This window comes from Cnephaeus nilssonii, assembly GCF_951640355.1.
Source record: "Cnephaeus nilssonii genome assembly, chromosome: 21".
Lineage (NCBI taxonomy): Eukaryota > Metazoa > Chordata > Mammalia > Chiroptera > Vespertilionidae > Cnephaeus > Cnephaeus nilssonii.
In genome coordinates this window covers 4,958,736-4,975,608 of record NC_137092.1, presented here as the reverse complement: position 1 = coordinate 4,975,608, position 16,873 = coordinate 4,958,736, and the positions used below count along the sequence as shown (strand labels likewise).

Below are 16,873 nucleotides of genomic sequence, written 5' to 3'. Positions count from 1 at the left end.
CAGCTGCCTCCTGCACGCCCCCCTACTGGGGATTGAGCCCACAACTGGACATGTTCCCTGAACAGGAATCGAACCGTGACCTCCCGGTTCACAGGTGGACGCTCAGGCACTGAGCCACGCCGACCTAGCTGGCACCATTTTTAATGACATACTTCCGTGAAGGTTTTCTGGGAGGCAGGGTTCATTGGAAAGAAAAGATAAACTGTGTTTGTGGAAACCCGATTTAAGCTTCTGCACATAAGAAGCTTGAATTACATATAAAACAATAACTGAGTTTAGCCCCAAATAAGTTTAGCAATAACAGGAAAGAGGCCCGCTGGGGGAGGAAGTGCCATTTCACTGGAAGCGATGACCTGGACTCCGCAGGAGACGTTCGGAGCAAAAACAAATTGGTGGTTCTGAGTCTGAGTCCTAAAAGGTCACAGCTAGAATGGAAGCTGTCTGTCTGCGCGGGTCGAGTTGGAAGCAGAGTATGTGGCATCAGTAGGGAGTGTGTGCTAGTTCTTTCTCCTCAGGTAGGAACCTTTTTAAAAAACGAAAACCGAGTCCCTGTTTTGTCGTTGTGAAGAGTGTGAAAACAGAACCGTGGCCTTTAGACTTTGGGATGTGACCTTGACCCCCGATTGCCCTGAGAGCCATCCTGCTGCTCGCTCCCGGGCTGCCTGCCATTGTCGCCAGTCCGTCTGAAGTCACACCTCCGCATTGTGACAGCATCGCTGACGCTCACCCGCTTAGCCCCTCGGGTCCTCTCACCGCAATTCAGCGACTCCCCGTCCTGTCTCCGCAGTGCTGAGCCCCAAGGTGCTGGGCATCGCCGTGGCGCGCTACGACTTCTGTGCGAGAGACATGCGCGAGCTGTCCCTGCTGAAGGGGGACGTGGTGAAGATCTACACCAAGATGAGCGGGAACGGCTGGTGGCGAGGAGAAGCGAACGGCAAGGTGAGCTCCCCTCTCGTGGGCTCTGCCCGTGAATGAAGGTCACAGCAGCTGTAGGCCCCCCTCGAGTTGCTGGGGGGCAGCCCTCACCTCCCAGAACTCCGGCTCCGGGCCCTGCTGGTGTTTCTTACCCACAGTAGGCCCGCAGGAAACACGCACCGAGGGAATGTGGTGGGGGCATAAGCCAAGGTCACCTGCTAAGGGCGTGGCTTCTCTTTGGGACGAGGGGTGAGGAGCATTTTGGCGTTAGTCCCTCGGCCTCGGAGCAGAAACTTGATGTGCAGAACAGATGGTCTCTCCGGGCCCTGATCTCAGTTGGGAGGAATGGGACCCAGGACCCCTGTCTTCATACCCAGCTCCGTTCTGTGGCAGAAAGAGGGATCATTCAATGCTAGAGCCTGTGCCACCCTTCATTTGCATATTCATTTGTGTGCCAGCCAATGGGAACTCTGTCCTGCTCCAGGAGCCGTAAACCTGCCTTACTCGCCTGCACTGGGGCTATCACTCCAGCTTCATGGGGTGTCAGGGGAACAGCATGTGTGTGGACCCCTCAAGGGGCAGGCGTGAGGTCACGTGCCTCAGTGGTTGCTTCTCTCCTGCAGGTGGGCTGGTTTCCGTCCACGTACGTGGAGATGGATGAGTAGGTGCCAATCCAGCGTGGCTCCGCCCCAGACACTTCCGAGACGGGACAGACGAAGCCTGCACAGCGCTGCGAATGAACCCATGTGTTTCAGAAGCTGCATTTCCGGCTATTCCACGCCCTCCCTCCTGAGTCTTAATCCTGGGGTCTGAGAATGCTGGTGCTGACGGACAGCTGGGCAAGGGACAGCGACCAGTGGGTCATCGTCGGGGGCCAGGGCAAAGCCCGAGCTTGCTCTTCTCCCCCAAAGAGCCCAGCAAACACAGGGTTCATCTTCCCACTTCCTTCATCCAGACCGACCCCATGATGCCGCCATCAGGAAATGCTCCCGCCGGTTTCTTCTCGCGTGCCATTCGCCAGAATCTCTTATGGTCCAAAGTTCAATGTTGCCCTTCCCAGCACAGAGCCCACGAGGGCTCCGCTGTCGGGCAGCTGATGGAGGGTCCAGTATGACTCCTCGTCTTAAAGGGCCTCGCAGGGGGCTCGCGGCGAACACTTTTGTTCAGTTCCTCATCTATTGCCCTGGTCACAGTTGCGAGTCACTGTATACAAAGAAAGAAAGGACGTAAAAGCGAGCGTCTCCCTGTGAGACCCTCCCGCCCCGGTCACCTCCGAGGGTTGTTGTGGAGACGTGGTCTCTCACTTGCTGAAGCCACCTTGGCTGGTAGGGGGACAGGCGGTTGCGAGGGACCTGAGTGAGGACGCATTGTTTACAGAAGCAGATTAAGGGCTATAATGTCTTTGAAGTCATTTGACAGGAGCAACATCTATTAACACGGGCCTTTTTTTCTCCCCTGTCCACCCCCCCCCCCCCAAAAAAAAAAGACCTAGGTAGGACGGAGTCGCCAATTTCCCTCCTTCCCTGGAGTATTGACAGTAGCACAAGCACAAACCAGGGTGTTGATTGTGGAAGGAAAGCACAGACCGGAGCGTCACTAGGCATTTCCGGGCCTCCTCAGCGTGGCCCCCAGCTCTCACCGAGGGTCCCCCCATCAGCAGCCCCTTTTGGGGGGTGTGACCCCGTGGGAAGAGCAGTCTCTGCAGTGGATTGATTTGACCAAACCTTCGCTTTTGTGTGACATGTTCTCTCTGTGATGCACAGAGGCCCGGCCAGGGCATCCGGTGAAGACACTAACCGGCCCTTTCCCGATGGACTGGTTTCTCTGCAGCACAAAGTGACGTCCACGTAAGACCAGGGGGGGTGTTGGGTGTGAAGCAAACCCAGCCTGAGACGCATTAGCTTAAGGAGCCAGACTGGACGCGCTCGGTCGGAGGTTGTGGGTCATGTCTGACGTGAGGGAGGTGCCACCTGCTTGCTCCCCAACCCTCTTGAGGTCCAGAACCTGATGTTCAGTGACCGCCTCCCCCTGTAGAGACCCCGGGGCTAGGCCTCCTCAGATAGGATAGAGTCGGGACCTTTACCTCAGAATTATGTAAACTGTGATTGTGTTTTAGAGAAATTACTATTTGCGAAAACCAGTTCAAGTTGTGTGTGTGTGTGTGTGCGCGCGCGCGTGTGTGTGTGCGTGTGTGTATGTGTCAATGATCATGGAAACGAATTTTATGAAATGTCTGTACAGTAGAGTTGTGCCCCCGTCTTACCTGCAGCTGTGAGTCGGGGAAGGTGTCGTCTGTCGCCTGGACCACGGAAGCAGCAGCGTCACGCACGCTGAGACGCTCCTGGGCGGGGTAGGAGCGGCTGTGTTGCTTGGGTTGTTATTTCAGCCGCTCGACGGCCTTCCTCACCGGGGTGCTGGTCTTCCTGTTGCATTTCATGGACCTGGGGGCGGCTCCTCGCAGAGGCGGCCGGAGCCCCTTTTCATGATGTGACCCAGGCATCTTTGTCTACGTGTGACGCTCCGTATTGGACACGTCCAATGCCGCAGGTTTGTGTAGATTTCTAATGCCAAAGACAGAAGTCAGTGTTTCCCACGTACTTTGTCTTGCCTGTGTGCAGCCTTGTGTAACGGTGGGTTAGAGTGCTGTTTCATTTTGTAGTATTTTGTAAATATGTCGATACAATAAATAGTTACTACATGCAATAAACTGATGTCTCGAGAGCCGAAGAGTCTTTCCATTGAATGATTCCCTAAATTCGACATTCAGCAGCCCCCATTCTCCATGGGGGATTCATCCCAAGACCCCCAGCCCCTCTGTGTATTACCATTTTTCCCATCCATCCATTCCTGTGATGAAATTTAATTTGTGAATTAGGCACAGCAAGAGACGGACACTAACAACTAATAGTAAAACGGGACAGTTAAAATGACACACTGAGATAAAAGTGACGTGACCGCAGCCTCCTCGTGTAAAATAAGGGCGACTTGAACACGAGCTTTGTGATGCTGCGACAGCTGGTCTGGCCACCCTGATGGCCGCGAGGAGACGGACAGGCAGGCAGCCGCAATGACAGGGGGAGACGCGGGGCAGAGGCTGAGTCAGAGCCCGGCCAGGTGGGCAGAGCAGAGCGGCGTGCGGTTTCCTCAGGCTACACAGAACGGCGTGCGCTCCAAAACCTACGGACTGATGACTTCTGGGCGTTTCCATTTATTTTCACACCTGGGTGACTGTGGTGACTGCTGCCATGGGAAGCGGGGTGTGTGTGTGTGTGTTGGGGGGGGCGCGGAACACCAACCTCATAGTGAACATGGGGGAGAAGCCCCGATTTTGACCAGGAGCCCCGGTTTGTGGCTGTCCCCCGGCGCGCTCTGTGTTTGTCTAGATTCCCTCTCTATCAAGGCGCCAGCCATGGCGGATCAGGGTCCCGTCCTTCCGCAGTGTGACTTCACCTTAACCAGGTGCAGTTGCCACAACCCTGTTTCCAAATAAGGTCATGTTTTGAGGGACTGGGGATAAGGATTTCAACTTACAAATTTTTGGGGGACACACAACCTCTAGCAGCTCTCTCCCTCACACTCTCAGATTATGAGGGAGCTTCCTAAAAGTACAACGGCTTCAGCAGTGTGGCTCAGTGGTTGAGCGTGGTACCACGCACCAGGAGGTCACGGGTTCGATTCTCAGGGCCTGTGCCCAGGTTGTGGGCTCGATCCCCAGTAGGGGCTGTGCAGGAGGCAGCCGATCGATGCTTCTCTCTCATTGATGTTCCTATCTCTCCTCCCTCCCTCCATTTTCTGAAATCAATAAAAATATGTTTAAGCAAACAAAACCCCACAAAGGCCAGCAGGGATGGGGCGCAGCGTGGGAAGAGAGGTGTGTGCGAGGGAGAGGCTGAGCCCCATGTCTCCACAGAGCGCGCCCCGGGTCTGTCCAGCTCCGCCTCGGGTGTGAGTCAGGGACAGACTTCGGTAGAAACTAAAGGAGTTGCCCACAGAAACGGTGCCTTCTCCGCTGCGTTTCTCAGCCCCGCGGGCCGTCGGCCCTGCGTGAAACCCGCCCCCCTCCCCGCCTGGCTTTCTCACCGTCGGTGTCGGGATCACAGGTCTTCTCACCAGGAGAGCGAAGCGCTTAACCACCTTCCTGGGATGAGCTCATTAGGAACAAGCAACCTACTTACATGAATTAATGGAGCGCTCCGGGTTCTGTGCAGAATACGGCGGAGGGAGGCAGGGTGGGGAGAGGAGCGGAGCCCTCAGCGTTGGTCGCACTTGACGGTGCGGTGTTCTTGCCTGGGTGGTCGCCATTCGTGGTGTGGGATGCAGTGAGTCTACGTTAGTGCAAAAGAAGTGGCTGTCTTTACCTTCATTCAGTCTGTCCGGTCTACGCATGCGACTCAGTTCAGTTTGCATTTTCCTGTTGGACATAATCCTATTTTTAAGTCTTGCCTCAAAGATGACACTGAGTAGACATCAGTGTGTGTGTGTGTGTGTGTGTGTGTGTGTGTGTGTGTGTGTGTTGGGGGGTACATGAAGGCAAGTGGAGGATCAACCCTACATTAACAACCCTGGGTGCCAAGTTCGAAGCCATTGAACAGAAAGACCCAAGCAAACACCTGATGCACTCTCCTGGGACTCCTCAGCACAGCCCCAAACGCAATTAAAATGGTGCAAGGAGCCAAACTTACACTTGTGATCACATAGCAAGTTATTTTTAAGACAATTAGCAGCTTCAAAGTCCTCACGATGCTAAAGCTCACATTTTTTCCGGGGCCATTTTGCAGCACAGCCAATGGGCCAGCGGAAAGAGCCCAGAAGTGGGACTAAGTCAAAGCAGATGCCAGTCTTGGCTACTTCCCCTTAGAAGCCAGGAGACTCTGAGGGGCCCCTCTGGTCTCCCCGAGGCTCAGTTTCCTCGTAGGTAGGATGAAGGCATCAAAGTCCATCCCTTCTGGGCCTGCTTCCATTTGTCACATTCTCTCAATCTGCATCAAGACGTTTGTTGGCTAAGTATTTAGCTGGCGAATCGAGTTTGTAAACAGCACAGATAGAGAACTGAGGCTCAAGCAAAATTGGGGCGCATCCGTCTCTTCTTAACATCTCCACTCCCTCTGCCTTACTCCCAAGCCAGCCTCATCACACCTGGGCGAGAGCCCCGCCTGGCACCCCTGCTCCCGGGTTTGCTCCCGGCCACCTTGTGGTCCTGTCATTTCCCAGACCTCTGCAACAGCTTCTGTGTGTTCAATGCGTGGATGGGGGGCTGACCCACATGCTCGGGTGCTGGAGACACGTGGTGGACAAAGCAGACAGTTTCCTGCCCTGACAGAGCCTGCTTCATAGAGGGAGACAGGCAATACATGATGCACATGACGGAATACACCCAGGAAGTGGGGAATGCAATGAAGGAAGTGGAAGTGGAGGAAGGAGACAGTGAGAGGACGGTGCTAATTCAGACACGGCAGCCGCGGCAGGCCTCTGTGGGGAACATTTGCACAGGGACTGGGGAAGGGCGGGAAGGAGTCATGTGACTATCTGGGTGCTGACCTGCTGGGGGCGGGAAGGGCTTGTGCGGAATCCCGGGGTGGGTGAGCTTGGCTTGGTTCTTCTGAGCCTCAGCATGTGGGTCTGTGTTTGCAGAAGAGCGCGAACAAGGCAATGGCTGGCAGGTGATGAGGGAGAGAGCTAATTTTGGGATCAGAGCATGTAGGTCCTTGCAGGTAATGGCAAGGACTTTAGGTTTTATTTTTGGGAAAAAACCACTGGAGAGTTTTGAGCAGGGAGGTGACATCACCAAACTGGCGTTTGCAAAGACTCATGTTGGCTCGTTGGTGGAGGGTCACGGACGGAGAGGAGACGGGAGGCAGAGAAACCGGAAGAGCACGGTGCATGGCGCAGGCGAGGAGTGGAGGCGGCCCACGCTGGGATGCCATCACGGGGGGTGAAAAGCACTGGGATTCGGGGTACATTTTGAAGTCGCTTGGCCTTGCTTATGGCTTGAATGTGGAATGAGGAGAAAAAGGGAACCATGAAGGCTGATGCCAACATCTGGGGTAAATGGTGTTCCCGCATCTGCGTGGTGCTTGTTACACATGCCCCGTGAAGGGTGAGCAGCTGATTTGGAAGAAAAAGCACCTGCTCAGTTCTAGACACATGCAACCTAAGCTGCCCATTGGCCAGCTCCCTGGTAAGCACATGTGCCAGGAAGGCAGTTGGGTCTGAGTCCGTCGTTTGAGGAGAGGTGGGGGCAGGAGAAAACCATGCAGAAATGAGCAGCTATTTGAGGTCCTGGGACTGACAGACACCATCTTAGCAAATGAAGGGAGCGGGGGACGGGAGCCAGCCATCCCCACCTTCCCCACCGCACCTGCTCACCTGTGCGCCTGCTCACCTGTGCGCCTGCTCACCTGTGTGCACCTATACCAACACCCTCCCTCCTGTCCAGAGCCACCCATTGCCTTTCACGTAGAATCTCATTCCTTCTCCTGTCCTTGAGGACATTGCTCCAGGGAGTATGCCCTCTCCATCCTGCAAATTTAAACTTCATTTCCTTACCAGACTCTTCTCACCAGGACATGAATATCCTTCTTAAAAGTTAAAAAGAAAGAAAAGGAGAAAGCTCCTTCTCCCCATGTCCCCCACCCCGCCGCCCCAACTACTGTTCATTTTATGATCTCACAACCAGATTTTCTCGGTGACAAACATCCCACTGAGTTTGGGGTTTTTCCTGCGACGTTGTTAGGCACCGGAAGGACAGATAAGACGCCGAATGCTTCATTGGACACCAGCGTCGGACGCGCCGGGACCTCTCTAACTCCCCGCAGAGTCATTATGAAAAGTCAGAAACCAGGCAAGCAGACCCTCGCTGGGGCACCCGCTGTTCCCTGTGGAATGCGTGTTGTTGCGATGACTTACTTGCTCTTGAATGTCAGATGATTGTTCTTGAATCTTCGGCCCCCGGCCCCCCAATAGCAATCCCCTTGGCCTCCGCAGAGGGGAAACATGTGCTACTGTCGGTCCCTCGGTGGGAGAACGGAAAGGACCCCAGGCCAGGAGCAGAAGGACTTATTTTATTGACAAAGAGAGGCCTCTCCAAAAGACAGTGAGGCCCTTTTCAAAGCCCACGCGAGTCCTCGCCGGGCCCAGGGCTCAGTCCGGGAGGGCGTGGGGATGGGCAGCCAGTGCTCCTGGGCCCGGCGGAGTGCCATCGCCTGCCGCTTGGAGGCACCTGCACGAGGGGCATGTGTCCTGATCCCGGCGGGAAACACGGGGCACCGAGTCATGGGAGCCAAGCGGGGTCATGGGGAGCTGAGCGGGGTCCTGGGAGCTGAGCTGGGGTCATGAGGACTGAGCGGGGGTCATGGGAGCTGAGCGGGGGTCATGGGAGCTGAGCGGGGTCATGAGGACTGAGCGGGGGTCATGGGAGCTGAGCGGGGGTCATGGGAGCTGAGCGGGGGTCATGGGAGCTGAGCGGGGTCATGGGAGCTGAGCGGGGTCATGGGAGCTGAGAGGGGTCATGGGAGCTGAGAGGGGGTCATGGGAGCTGAGCGGGGTCATGGGAGCGGAGCGGGGTCATGGGAGCGGAGAGGGGTCATGGGAGCTGAGCGGGGGTCATGGGAGCTGAGCGGGGGTCATGGGAGCTGAGCGGGGGGTCATGGGAGCGGAGCGGGGTCATGGGAGCTTAGCGGGGTCATGGGAACTGAGCGGGGGTCAAGGGAGCTGAGCGGGGTCATGGGAGCTGAGCGGGGTCATGGGGAGCTGAGCGGAGTCATGACGGCTGAGCGGGGTCATGAGGACTGAGCGGGGTCATGAGGACTGAGCGGGGTCATGAGGACTGAGCGGGGTCATGAGGACTGAGCGGGGGTCATGGGAGCTGAGCGGGGGTCATGGGAGCTGAGCGGGGGTCATGGGAGCTGAGTGGGGTCATGGGAGCTGAGAGGGGTTATGGGAGCTGAGCGGGGGTCATGGGAGCTGAGCGGGGTCATGAGGGCTGAGCGGGGTCATGAGGGCTGAGCCGGGTCATGAGGGCTGAGCGGGGGTCATGAGGGCTGAGCGGCAGTCATGGGAGCGGAGCGGGGTCATGGGAGCTTAGCGGGGTCATGGGAGCTGAGCGGGGGGTCATGGGAGCGGAGCAGGGTCATGGGAGCTTAGCGGGGTCATGGGAACTGAGCGGGGGTCAAGGGAGCTGAGCGGGGTCATGGGAGCGGAGCGGGGTCATGGGAGCTTAGTGGGGTCATGGGAACTGAGCGGGGTCATGGGAACTGAGCGGGGGTCAAGGGAGCTGAGCGGGGTCATGGGAGCTGAGCGGGGTCATGGGAGCTTAGTGGGGTCATGGGAACTGAGCGGGGTCATGGGAACTGAGCGGGGGTCAAGGGAGCTGAGCGGGGTCATGGGAGCTTAGTGGGGTCATGGGAACTGAGCGGGGTCATGGGAACTGAGCGGGGGTCAAGGGAGCTGAGCGGGGTCATGGGGAGCTGAGCGGAGTCATGACGGCTGAGCGGGGGTCATGGGAGCTGAGCGGGGTCATGAGGACTGAGCGGGGGTCATGGGAGCTGAGCGGGGGTCATGGGAGCTGAGCGGGGGTCATGGGAGCTGAGCGGGGTCATGGGAGCTGAGTGGGGTTATGGGAGCTGAGAGGGGTTATGGGAGCTGAGCGGGGGTCATGGGAGCTGAGCGGGGTCATGAGGGCTGAGCCGGGTCATGAGTGCTGAGCGGGGGTCATGAGGGCTGAGCGGCAGTCATGGGAGCGGAGCGGGGTCATGGGAGCTGAGCGGGGTCATGGGAGCTGAGCGGGGGGTCATGGGAGCGGAGCAGGGTCATGGGAGCTTAGCGGGGTCATGGGAACTGAGCGGGGGTCAAGGGAGCTGAGCGGGGTCATGGGAGCTGAGCGGGGTCATGGGAGCTGAGCGGGGTCATGGGGAGCTGAGCGGGGTCATGGGAGCTGAGCGGGGGTCAAGGGAGCTGAGCGGGGTCATGGGAGCTGAGCGGGGTCATGGGAACTGAGCGGGGGTCAAGGGAGCTGAGCGGGGTCATGGGAGCTGAGCGGGGTCATGGGAGCTGAGCGGGGTCATGGGGAGCTGAGCGGGGTCATGGGGAGCTGAGCGGAGTCATGGGAACTGAGCGGGGGTCAAGGGAGCTGAGCGGGGTCATGGGAGCTGAGCGGGGTCATGGGAACTGAGTGGGGGTCAAGGGAGCTGAGCGGGGTCATGGGAGCTGAGCGGGGTCATGGGAGCTGAGCGGGGTCATGGGGAGCTGAGCGGAGTCATGGGAACTGAGCGGGGGTCAAGGGAGCTGAGCGGGGTCATGGGAGCTTAGCGGGGTCATGGGAACTGAGTGGGGGTCAAGGGAGCTGAGCGGGGTCATGGGAGCTGAGCGGGGTCATGGGAGCTGAGCGGGGTCATGGGGAGCTGAGCGGAGTCATGGGAACTGAGCGGGGGTCAAGGGAGCTGAGCGGGGTCATGGGAGCTTAGCGGGGTCATGGGAACTGAGCGGGGGTCAAGGGAGCTGAGCGGGGTCATGGGAGCTGAGCGGGGTCATGGGAGCTGAGCGGGGTCATGGGGAGCTGAGCGGGGTCATGACGGCTGAGCGGGGGTCATGGGAGCTGAGCGGGGTCATGAGGGCTGAGCGGGGTCATGGGAGCTGAGCGGGGTCATGGGAGCTGAGCGGGGTCATGGGAGCTGAGCGGGGTCATTGGAGCTGAGTGGGGGTCCTGGGAGCTGAGTGGGGGTCCTGGGAGCTGAGCGGGCAGACAGTTCGCAGAGCTGAGGGCAGGGGAAAGGGAGCCAGTGAGGCTAGGCAATGCCCTGGGCCAGTGCCAGGGGGAGCAGGGCCCAAGGCCCGGAGGAGCTGCTGGGGTGAGAGGTCTGGGGAGCCGGGGAGCTGGAGGACATTGAGGAGGCGGCCTGGCAGGAGTCAGGGCCAACCACCGCCCAGCATCAGGATCTGGCCTAGGACCTGGGAAACTGGGTCGGGGCACCGGGGTCAGAGCAGGTCTGCTGAGATCCTGATGTCCACACCACGGAGACGGCTTCTTTTTATTTATTTAATTTTTATTTATTTCAGGGAGAGGGGGAGAGAGAGAAACACCAATGATGACAGAGAATCATGGATCGGCTGCCTCCTGCACACCCCACACTGGGGATCGAGCCCACAACCCCGGGCATGTGCCCTGACCGGGAATCCAACCGTGACCTCCTGGTTCGTAGGTCGACATTCAACCCCTGAGCCACACCGGCTGGGTGCACGTGGCTTCTTTATAAACGCAGCCTGCACCCGCCCAACGAACTTCCGGGCCATGACATTCGATTTTCCCACGAGACAAACGGAACTGGGGTCAGGACCGGAGCGCTCTTCTTGGCTCTGCTACTTCCCCACTGTGACCTTGACCGAGCACGCTTACTCCTCGGGACTCCGTGTCTTCATCAGAAGGAAGTCAGGTCCAGGAAAGGCGTCCTCTCAAGTTCACGGGTTGGTGAGGCAGAATGGTTGGAGGTTTCCATGCAAACGCCATCGTCACGCCACCAAAGGTCAGCCCCGGAGGGTTTTATTTCGTGTGCAGCTTTTTAAATGCGCCCTTTCATACGTGTGCCCGAGGGCACAGAGCACACAGTGACAGGCGTAACCCACAGAAGACCAACATCCAGGGCGTATTGTAAATCCACCCCGATGATGACTGCTGATAGCCTCATCTTATTTGACCCATACATCTGCCATTTTATGATTCCACCTACTAGCATCATTAAAATGCAGAATTTTTAAACGTGTCGTGTTTGAATTGAACATCAGCAGATTAGGAAAAAGCTGAGAATTTCATGTTTTCCCTGACTTTACACATGGATGCCACAAATCCTCAGTTCTCTCTCTCTCTCTCTCTCTCTCTCTCTCTCTCTCTCTCTCTCTCTCTCTCTCTCGGTGGAGGATGGTGGAAGAGAATGATACTAGCATTTTCCAATTCCGTTAAAAGACAAAAAGATGCCTACACTCCCTCCTCCTCCCCTGCCCAGCGGAGGCTGCACGTGGCGGGCTGAGCTCGGGCCTCCTCGGCGGGCGGGCGCTGTGGGTGCTGGACGCGGTGGACAGCTTCACTGCTGCGCCCTCTAATCCAGTTCTCCAGCAGAGGAGGCGTAAGACCCGCCTCTGGGCCCACAGTGCCGGTCACGTTAGAACAGCAAGTGCGCAGAGCGCTGTGCGGCGCTGGGCCCCGGCTGAATGTGTGTGCGTGTGACGTCACGTCACCCCGATTCCTAGGAGAGCTGGACTTTGACCGCCTACCCGACAGACGAGGAGACCGAGGCGCATTCGGGGTTCTTTACTTGCTCACCCTCACCCGGCCAGGACCCCAGCCCCTCTGGACCCTCACACGCAGCTACCTCCCTGCTGAGGCTTCCACACACATGATGAGCATGTCATGGTCACGGGCACACGCCCCAAGTCGTCCTCAGGACAAGGTCATGGTCACCTACAGTCACAGACAAGGTTACAGATGAACCTAACTATGAACACGCAGCTGTTCAGGCACAGCCCCGCGTGTCCCCGTGTCTCCGCGCAGGGGCGGAGGGGTGGCGCCTGCACCCGCAGGAGGTGGCCATGTCCAGGTTGCGGGAGGCAGGTGTGTTTTCCGGGAGCAGCTTCTCTCTGAGGGGCTCAGGCCCCGCGCCAGGCGTGTCTCCAGGACCCTCGCTACCGATTGGAATCTACTGGAACCATTTCAACGGGTTTTCCAGGTTTAGATGGATAAGGGGGGATCATGCTACTTAATAAATTTGTCAATAAATGACTCCGTCTCTTCTGGTGCATCGCTGGGCTCTCTGCTCTGGATGAGCGCATTTTTAAGCAGTAACCCTGTACCGAGTCCACGGGTAAGTGCGTGTTCTTGTCCGCACGGCCTCCCTTTGCAGCGCTCTCTCCCCGCTTCCTTCCTCCCGCCTTCGCCTGAGGGTTTGGGAGTCACCCCAGGCTGGTTCTTTGATGGGCACTCTGGTCCTGAGCTTGGGAAAATCACAAAAGCCCAACCTCCGTTCCATACGACAACAGCAAGCGAGGTGCCGTGCCCGTCTGTCCCCGAAACCCACCTGCGGCCCCCGCTCCATGCGCCCCTCCGGAGGGGACCAGCCACTGGGAATGGAGATGCTAAACTCTCCATCGCCCCGGGCTCTGTGACAGAGCCTGCCGCGGGTGACGGACGGGGATGGAACTTGGCCATTTTCCTGGGATGCGCTCTGGAGGCTGAGAAGTGTGCGCTTGTTTTCCCTCAGTGAGCGAGAGATTGGAAGGCTCAGCCATTCAGCACGTAGATCAGAAGTGGAACTTCCGTGTTTCAGCGGGTTGGGGGTGGTGGTCATTGTTTTCAAGCTAACTCCGAGGGCAGCACCTGCCCCCCTGGCCCGGAGAGGTCCTCATCGCGTCTCGCTGGGCGTGGGGCCCCCATCCCGCCCAGCAGCGGCTCCACTCCTCCCGAAGGCCGGGAGGCCCTTGGGATGCTGTCCTCGGGGGCCGGGGCGCCAGGCCTTGACAACATGCCCACGGCGATCCCTGTGCCTCGGCTCTGCAGACGGAGCCCTCTCCCGGCCCCACCTGGAGCGCTTGGCTCAGGGAGACACAGGGACAGATTCCTAGCAGATGGTTTATCAGCAGACCTGGCACCCGGTGCGGCCAGGAAAACCTTCTGGGGTACCTCTGGATTGGGGACGCGTCGGAGTGAAGCGGGGCTCCACGCCTGCTGCACGACCAGGGATGTTCTGCTTGTGAGGCTTTGGAAACGACGCTGGGAGTAAACATGGAGACAGCCGCAGATCCGGGCACCGGGTGCCACAGACGGTACCGCACGAATGTATCCCCGCCGACCGGTGTTACGCCATCTAGACAGCCTGGGGAGGGCCAGGGCCCTGAGCCTGGAAGGGATGAGGCTAATCCTAAAAGAGAGCGGGCATTTTGACAAGCGCTGTTTTAATTAAAAACACGCAGCTCTGAGCAGCATGACGTGCCTTGAATGTCGAATTGGCTGCTCCGAGTTAATAGGTTCCACCCCACGCCTTCCACGCCTTCCCCATCTCGGTTAATGACAGTCCCATCTTTCCCAGCGCCCAGGCCAGGAGCCACTAGAATCACGGCCGCGGCCCTTTCTCCCACGGCACCGCCCGGTTCATCCAGATGTCGCGGCAGCTCTGCCTTCGAAGCGTCACCAGGCACCGTTCCTGCCAGCTCCCTGGTCGGCTGCCTGGTCCCGGACCAGGTGGCTGCAGGCGCCTCCTGCCTGGCCCTGCGGTTCCCACCTTTGCTCCTGTCCTCCAGTCTGTTCCCAGCACGGCATTCCCAGTGAGCCCGGCAGGCACTCTGATGGCGCCCCACTGCGCACACCGGGAGAGCTCCCCCAGCTCTCAGTAGAGAGAGGGGCGCGGCCCAGAGCCATTTTGAATAGGATTCGCGTGGATTGGGTGGTTAGGGGGTAAGAAGGGTCAAAGGGGAACCCCGGTTCTGCCTTGAACCGCAGGTGTCTGCCATTCCCTGAGAGGTACGCCCAAGCAAGTGGGGTCTGGGAGGCAGCGTGGTGAGAGTGAGAGGGGAGAAGGCATGAGTCAGCTCTGACACACTGAGTGTGACACACACACACAGGCCACATCCCGTGGTGCTATCCCTGTGTAGGAGCCGGTCTGAGCAGGAGCTGCAGATCAGGAGTCCCCAGCCTCCATGCACTTGTTGGCTGTTCTCTCTCCATCACTTCTTCACCTCGGAAGCAGGAGTTGAGGGAAAGAGAGGCGCCTGGGACAACTGGGCCCCAGCGGTAGGATGGTGAGAAGTGGGGACCGGAAAAGTGGGGGATGCAGCAATGCAACAGGATTGGGGGAGCGAGCGGATCATGAATTGCATTTCTTAGCATGCTTTTAAAAATATCTTTTATTGATTTCAGAGAGGAAGGGAGAGGGAGCGAGAGCTAGAAACATCAATGACGAGAGAAAATCACTGATCGGCTACCTCCTGCAGGCCCCCCACTGGGGATCGAGCCCACAGCCTGGGCATACGCCCCCAACCGGGATCGAACCCGGGACCCTTCAGTCCACAGGCCAACGCTCCATCCCCTGAGCCAAACCAGCCAGGGCCAACGTCTTAGCATGTTGGGTGAAGATGCTTAGGAGACACCCAGGTGAAGGAAGTCAGCCCACTGCTAGGGCTCTGGCCTGGAGCACAGCTGCTCGCTGGGGAGGGAGCTGTGGGTTGGAGATGGATATTTATAAATTATCCACATGTAGGCGGTGATCATAACCGGAAGGAAGACTCCGTAGAGGGGGTGGAGAGACGGGGTCAGGGCATGCTCTGAGGAACACCTGCATGGACCCCGCCGCAGAACATCTCGCCAAGAAGACGGGGAGGGAGGAGGGAGGAGCTGGAGGTGCTGCAGAGACTGAGAGGGGAGCGTGTGGAGGACCGGGGGTGAGTCCTCAGGACCCCGCGTTGCATGGATCAGGTAACACGGTACCTAGAAGAGAGGCCACAGGGCGCCTTCCTGAGGGGCCTCAGAGACAGTGACCCCCCAGAGCTGCAGGGGCTGCGGCCTCGGGGAGCACCGGGTGGGAGCAGGAGGGAGCGTTCTCTGATTCTGCCCTCCGTGTTCACAAGTCACATGAGGGCGTCGGGGGAGATGACTGAGTTTCTCCTGGTTCTGAAATCACGATTCCCCGATCTTCCCCGGAACGAGTGCCAGCCACGAGGCGCGGCCTCCCCGGGCTGTTCCACGGCTGCTCCCGGAGGCAGCCACAGCCACGGCCTAAAGCAGAGAGCTCTGGCCGCACCACCAGTCTCCGCTGTGAATCAAGGCTATGTAAAGACACCACCCCCACAGCCCTGCTGTGTGGCTCCGTGGATAGAGCTTCGGCCTGCGGAGTGAAAGGTCCCGGGTTCGAGTCCAGTCAAGGGCACATGCCTGGGTTGCAGGCTCGGTCCCCAGTAGGGGGCGTGCAGGAGGCAGCCGGTCCATGGTTCTCTCCCATCATGGATGTTTCTCTCTCTCTCCCTTCCTCTCTGAAATCAATACAATTTTTTTTAAAAAAAAAAGACACTTCCGCCCGGAGGAGTGTGCTGGCCCCGGACCCACGGCCTGCCCTCTGCCCTCCATGGGCCGGTCCCTGGAGGCACAGCCCCCCCCCCCCCCGCCCCCGCCACGCTGCTGCCACGTGGAGCCGCGGCTGAGGCTGAGTGACTGCTCGTCCAACAAGGCGATGGGAGCCTCAGGCAGCGGGTGGCAGCGGGACGAGATGATCTTACTCTTGGATGCTCCCGGGGAAGCCTCGTTCTTGTCACCACTCCTTTTGGGCTGTTCCCACGCGGGGCCCCTCAGCCGGCCCCCGCCCCTGCTCATGGCTTCGCTCACCCCGGGAGCCGTGCGCGTGTGCGCGGGGTCAGCCCTGCGACCTTGCCCCTGGGAGATGCCCGTGTCTCCCGCGGGCAGCCAGGGCCACGGGGAAGGCCGGGGTGTGCAGCACGGAGAAGTCTGGGACCCGCCGACGGGGGGTGGGGGGCGCGGCTGAGTGGCAGCTGGGGAACGGAATCAAAGCAGCAGACGTGTCCCACCACCAGCCTGTGGATGGTCGTGGGCACCAACAGCCAGGCCAGGGCGGGAGGCCGGCCACCAGCTCAGTCATGGCCACCTGGACCCCCAATCTTGCCGGGGCTGCTGCTCCCCGGGGAACCAGGAGGCCCGGCTCCCAGGGGCCCGTGGAGTCCGTACAGTTTCTGCGAACTTGCTCTTTTCTCCTGAATCACCAACGCCCTCCCCCAGGTCTACTCCCGCCCCCGGAGTCTTCTCTCATCACAAACTGAGCCGGGGAACAGCGGCCCACACCTGGCTGGGCTCATGTGCCTGCTCGCCTTCCTGCTGGACCACAAGGGGGAGACACTGAGGCGTCATCTGCGGGAGGGACAGAGGGGGGAGGCGGTCGCTGCCACTTGGATGGAGGCTCCTCTGTGATGGGTG

General features: G+C 58.9%; 1 protein-coding gene across 2 annotated transcripts in view; it reads left to right on the top strand.

The window, feature by feature from the left end:
* The window catches only part of VAV3 (vav guanine nucleotide exchange factor 3), a 170,352-nt gene extending 166,730 nt beyond the window's left edge, over nucleotides 1-3,622 (top strand). For both annotated transcript variants that reach the window (XM_079761402.1, XM_079761401.1), the window contains 2 exons: nucleotides 788-939; nucleotides 1,539-3,622. In XM_079761402.1, the coding sequence (XP_079617528.1) occupies nucleotides 788-939; nucleotides 1,539-1,580 (194 nt within the window). In that variant the 3' untranslated portion in view covers nucleotides 1,581-3,622. The remainder of the gene's footprint in view (nucleotides 1-787; nucleotides 940-1,538) is intronic.
* Nucleotides 3,623-16,873: the final 13,251 nt, after the last annotated feature.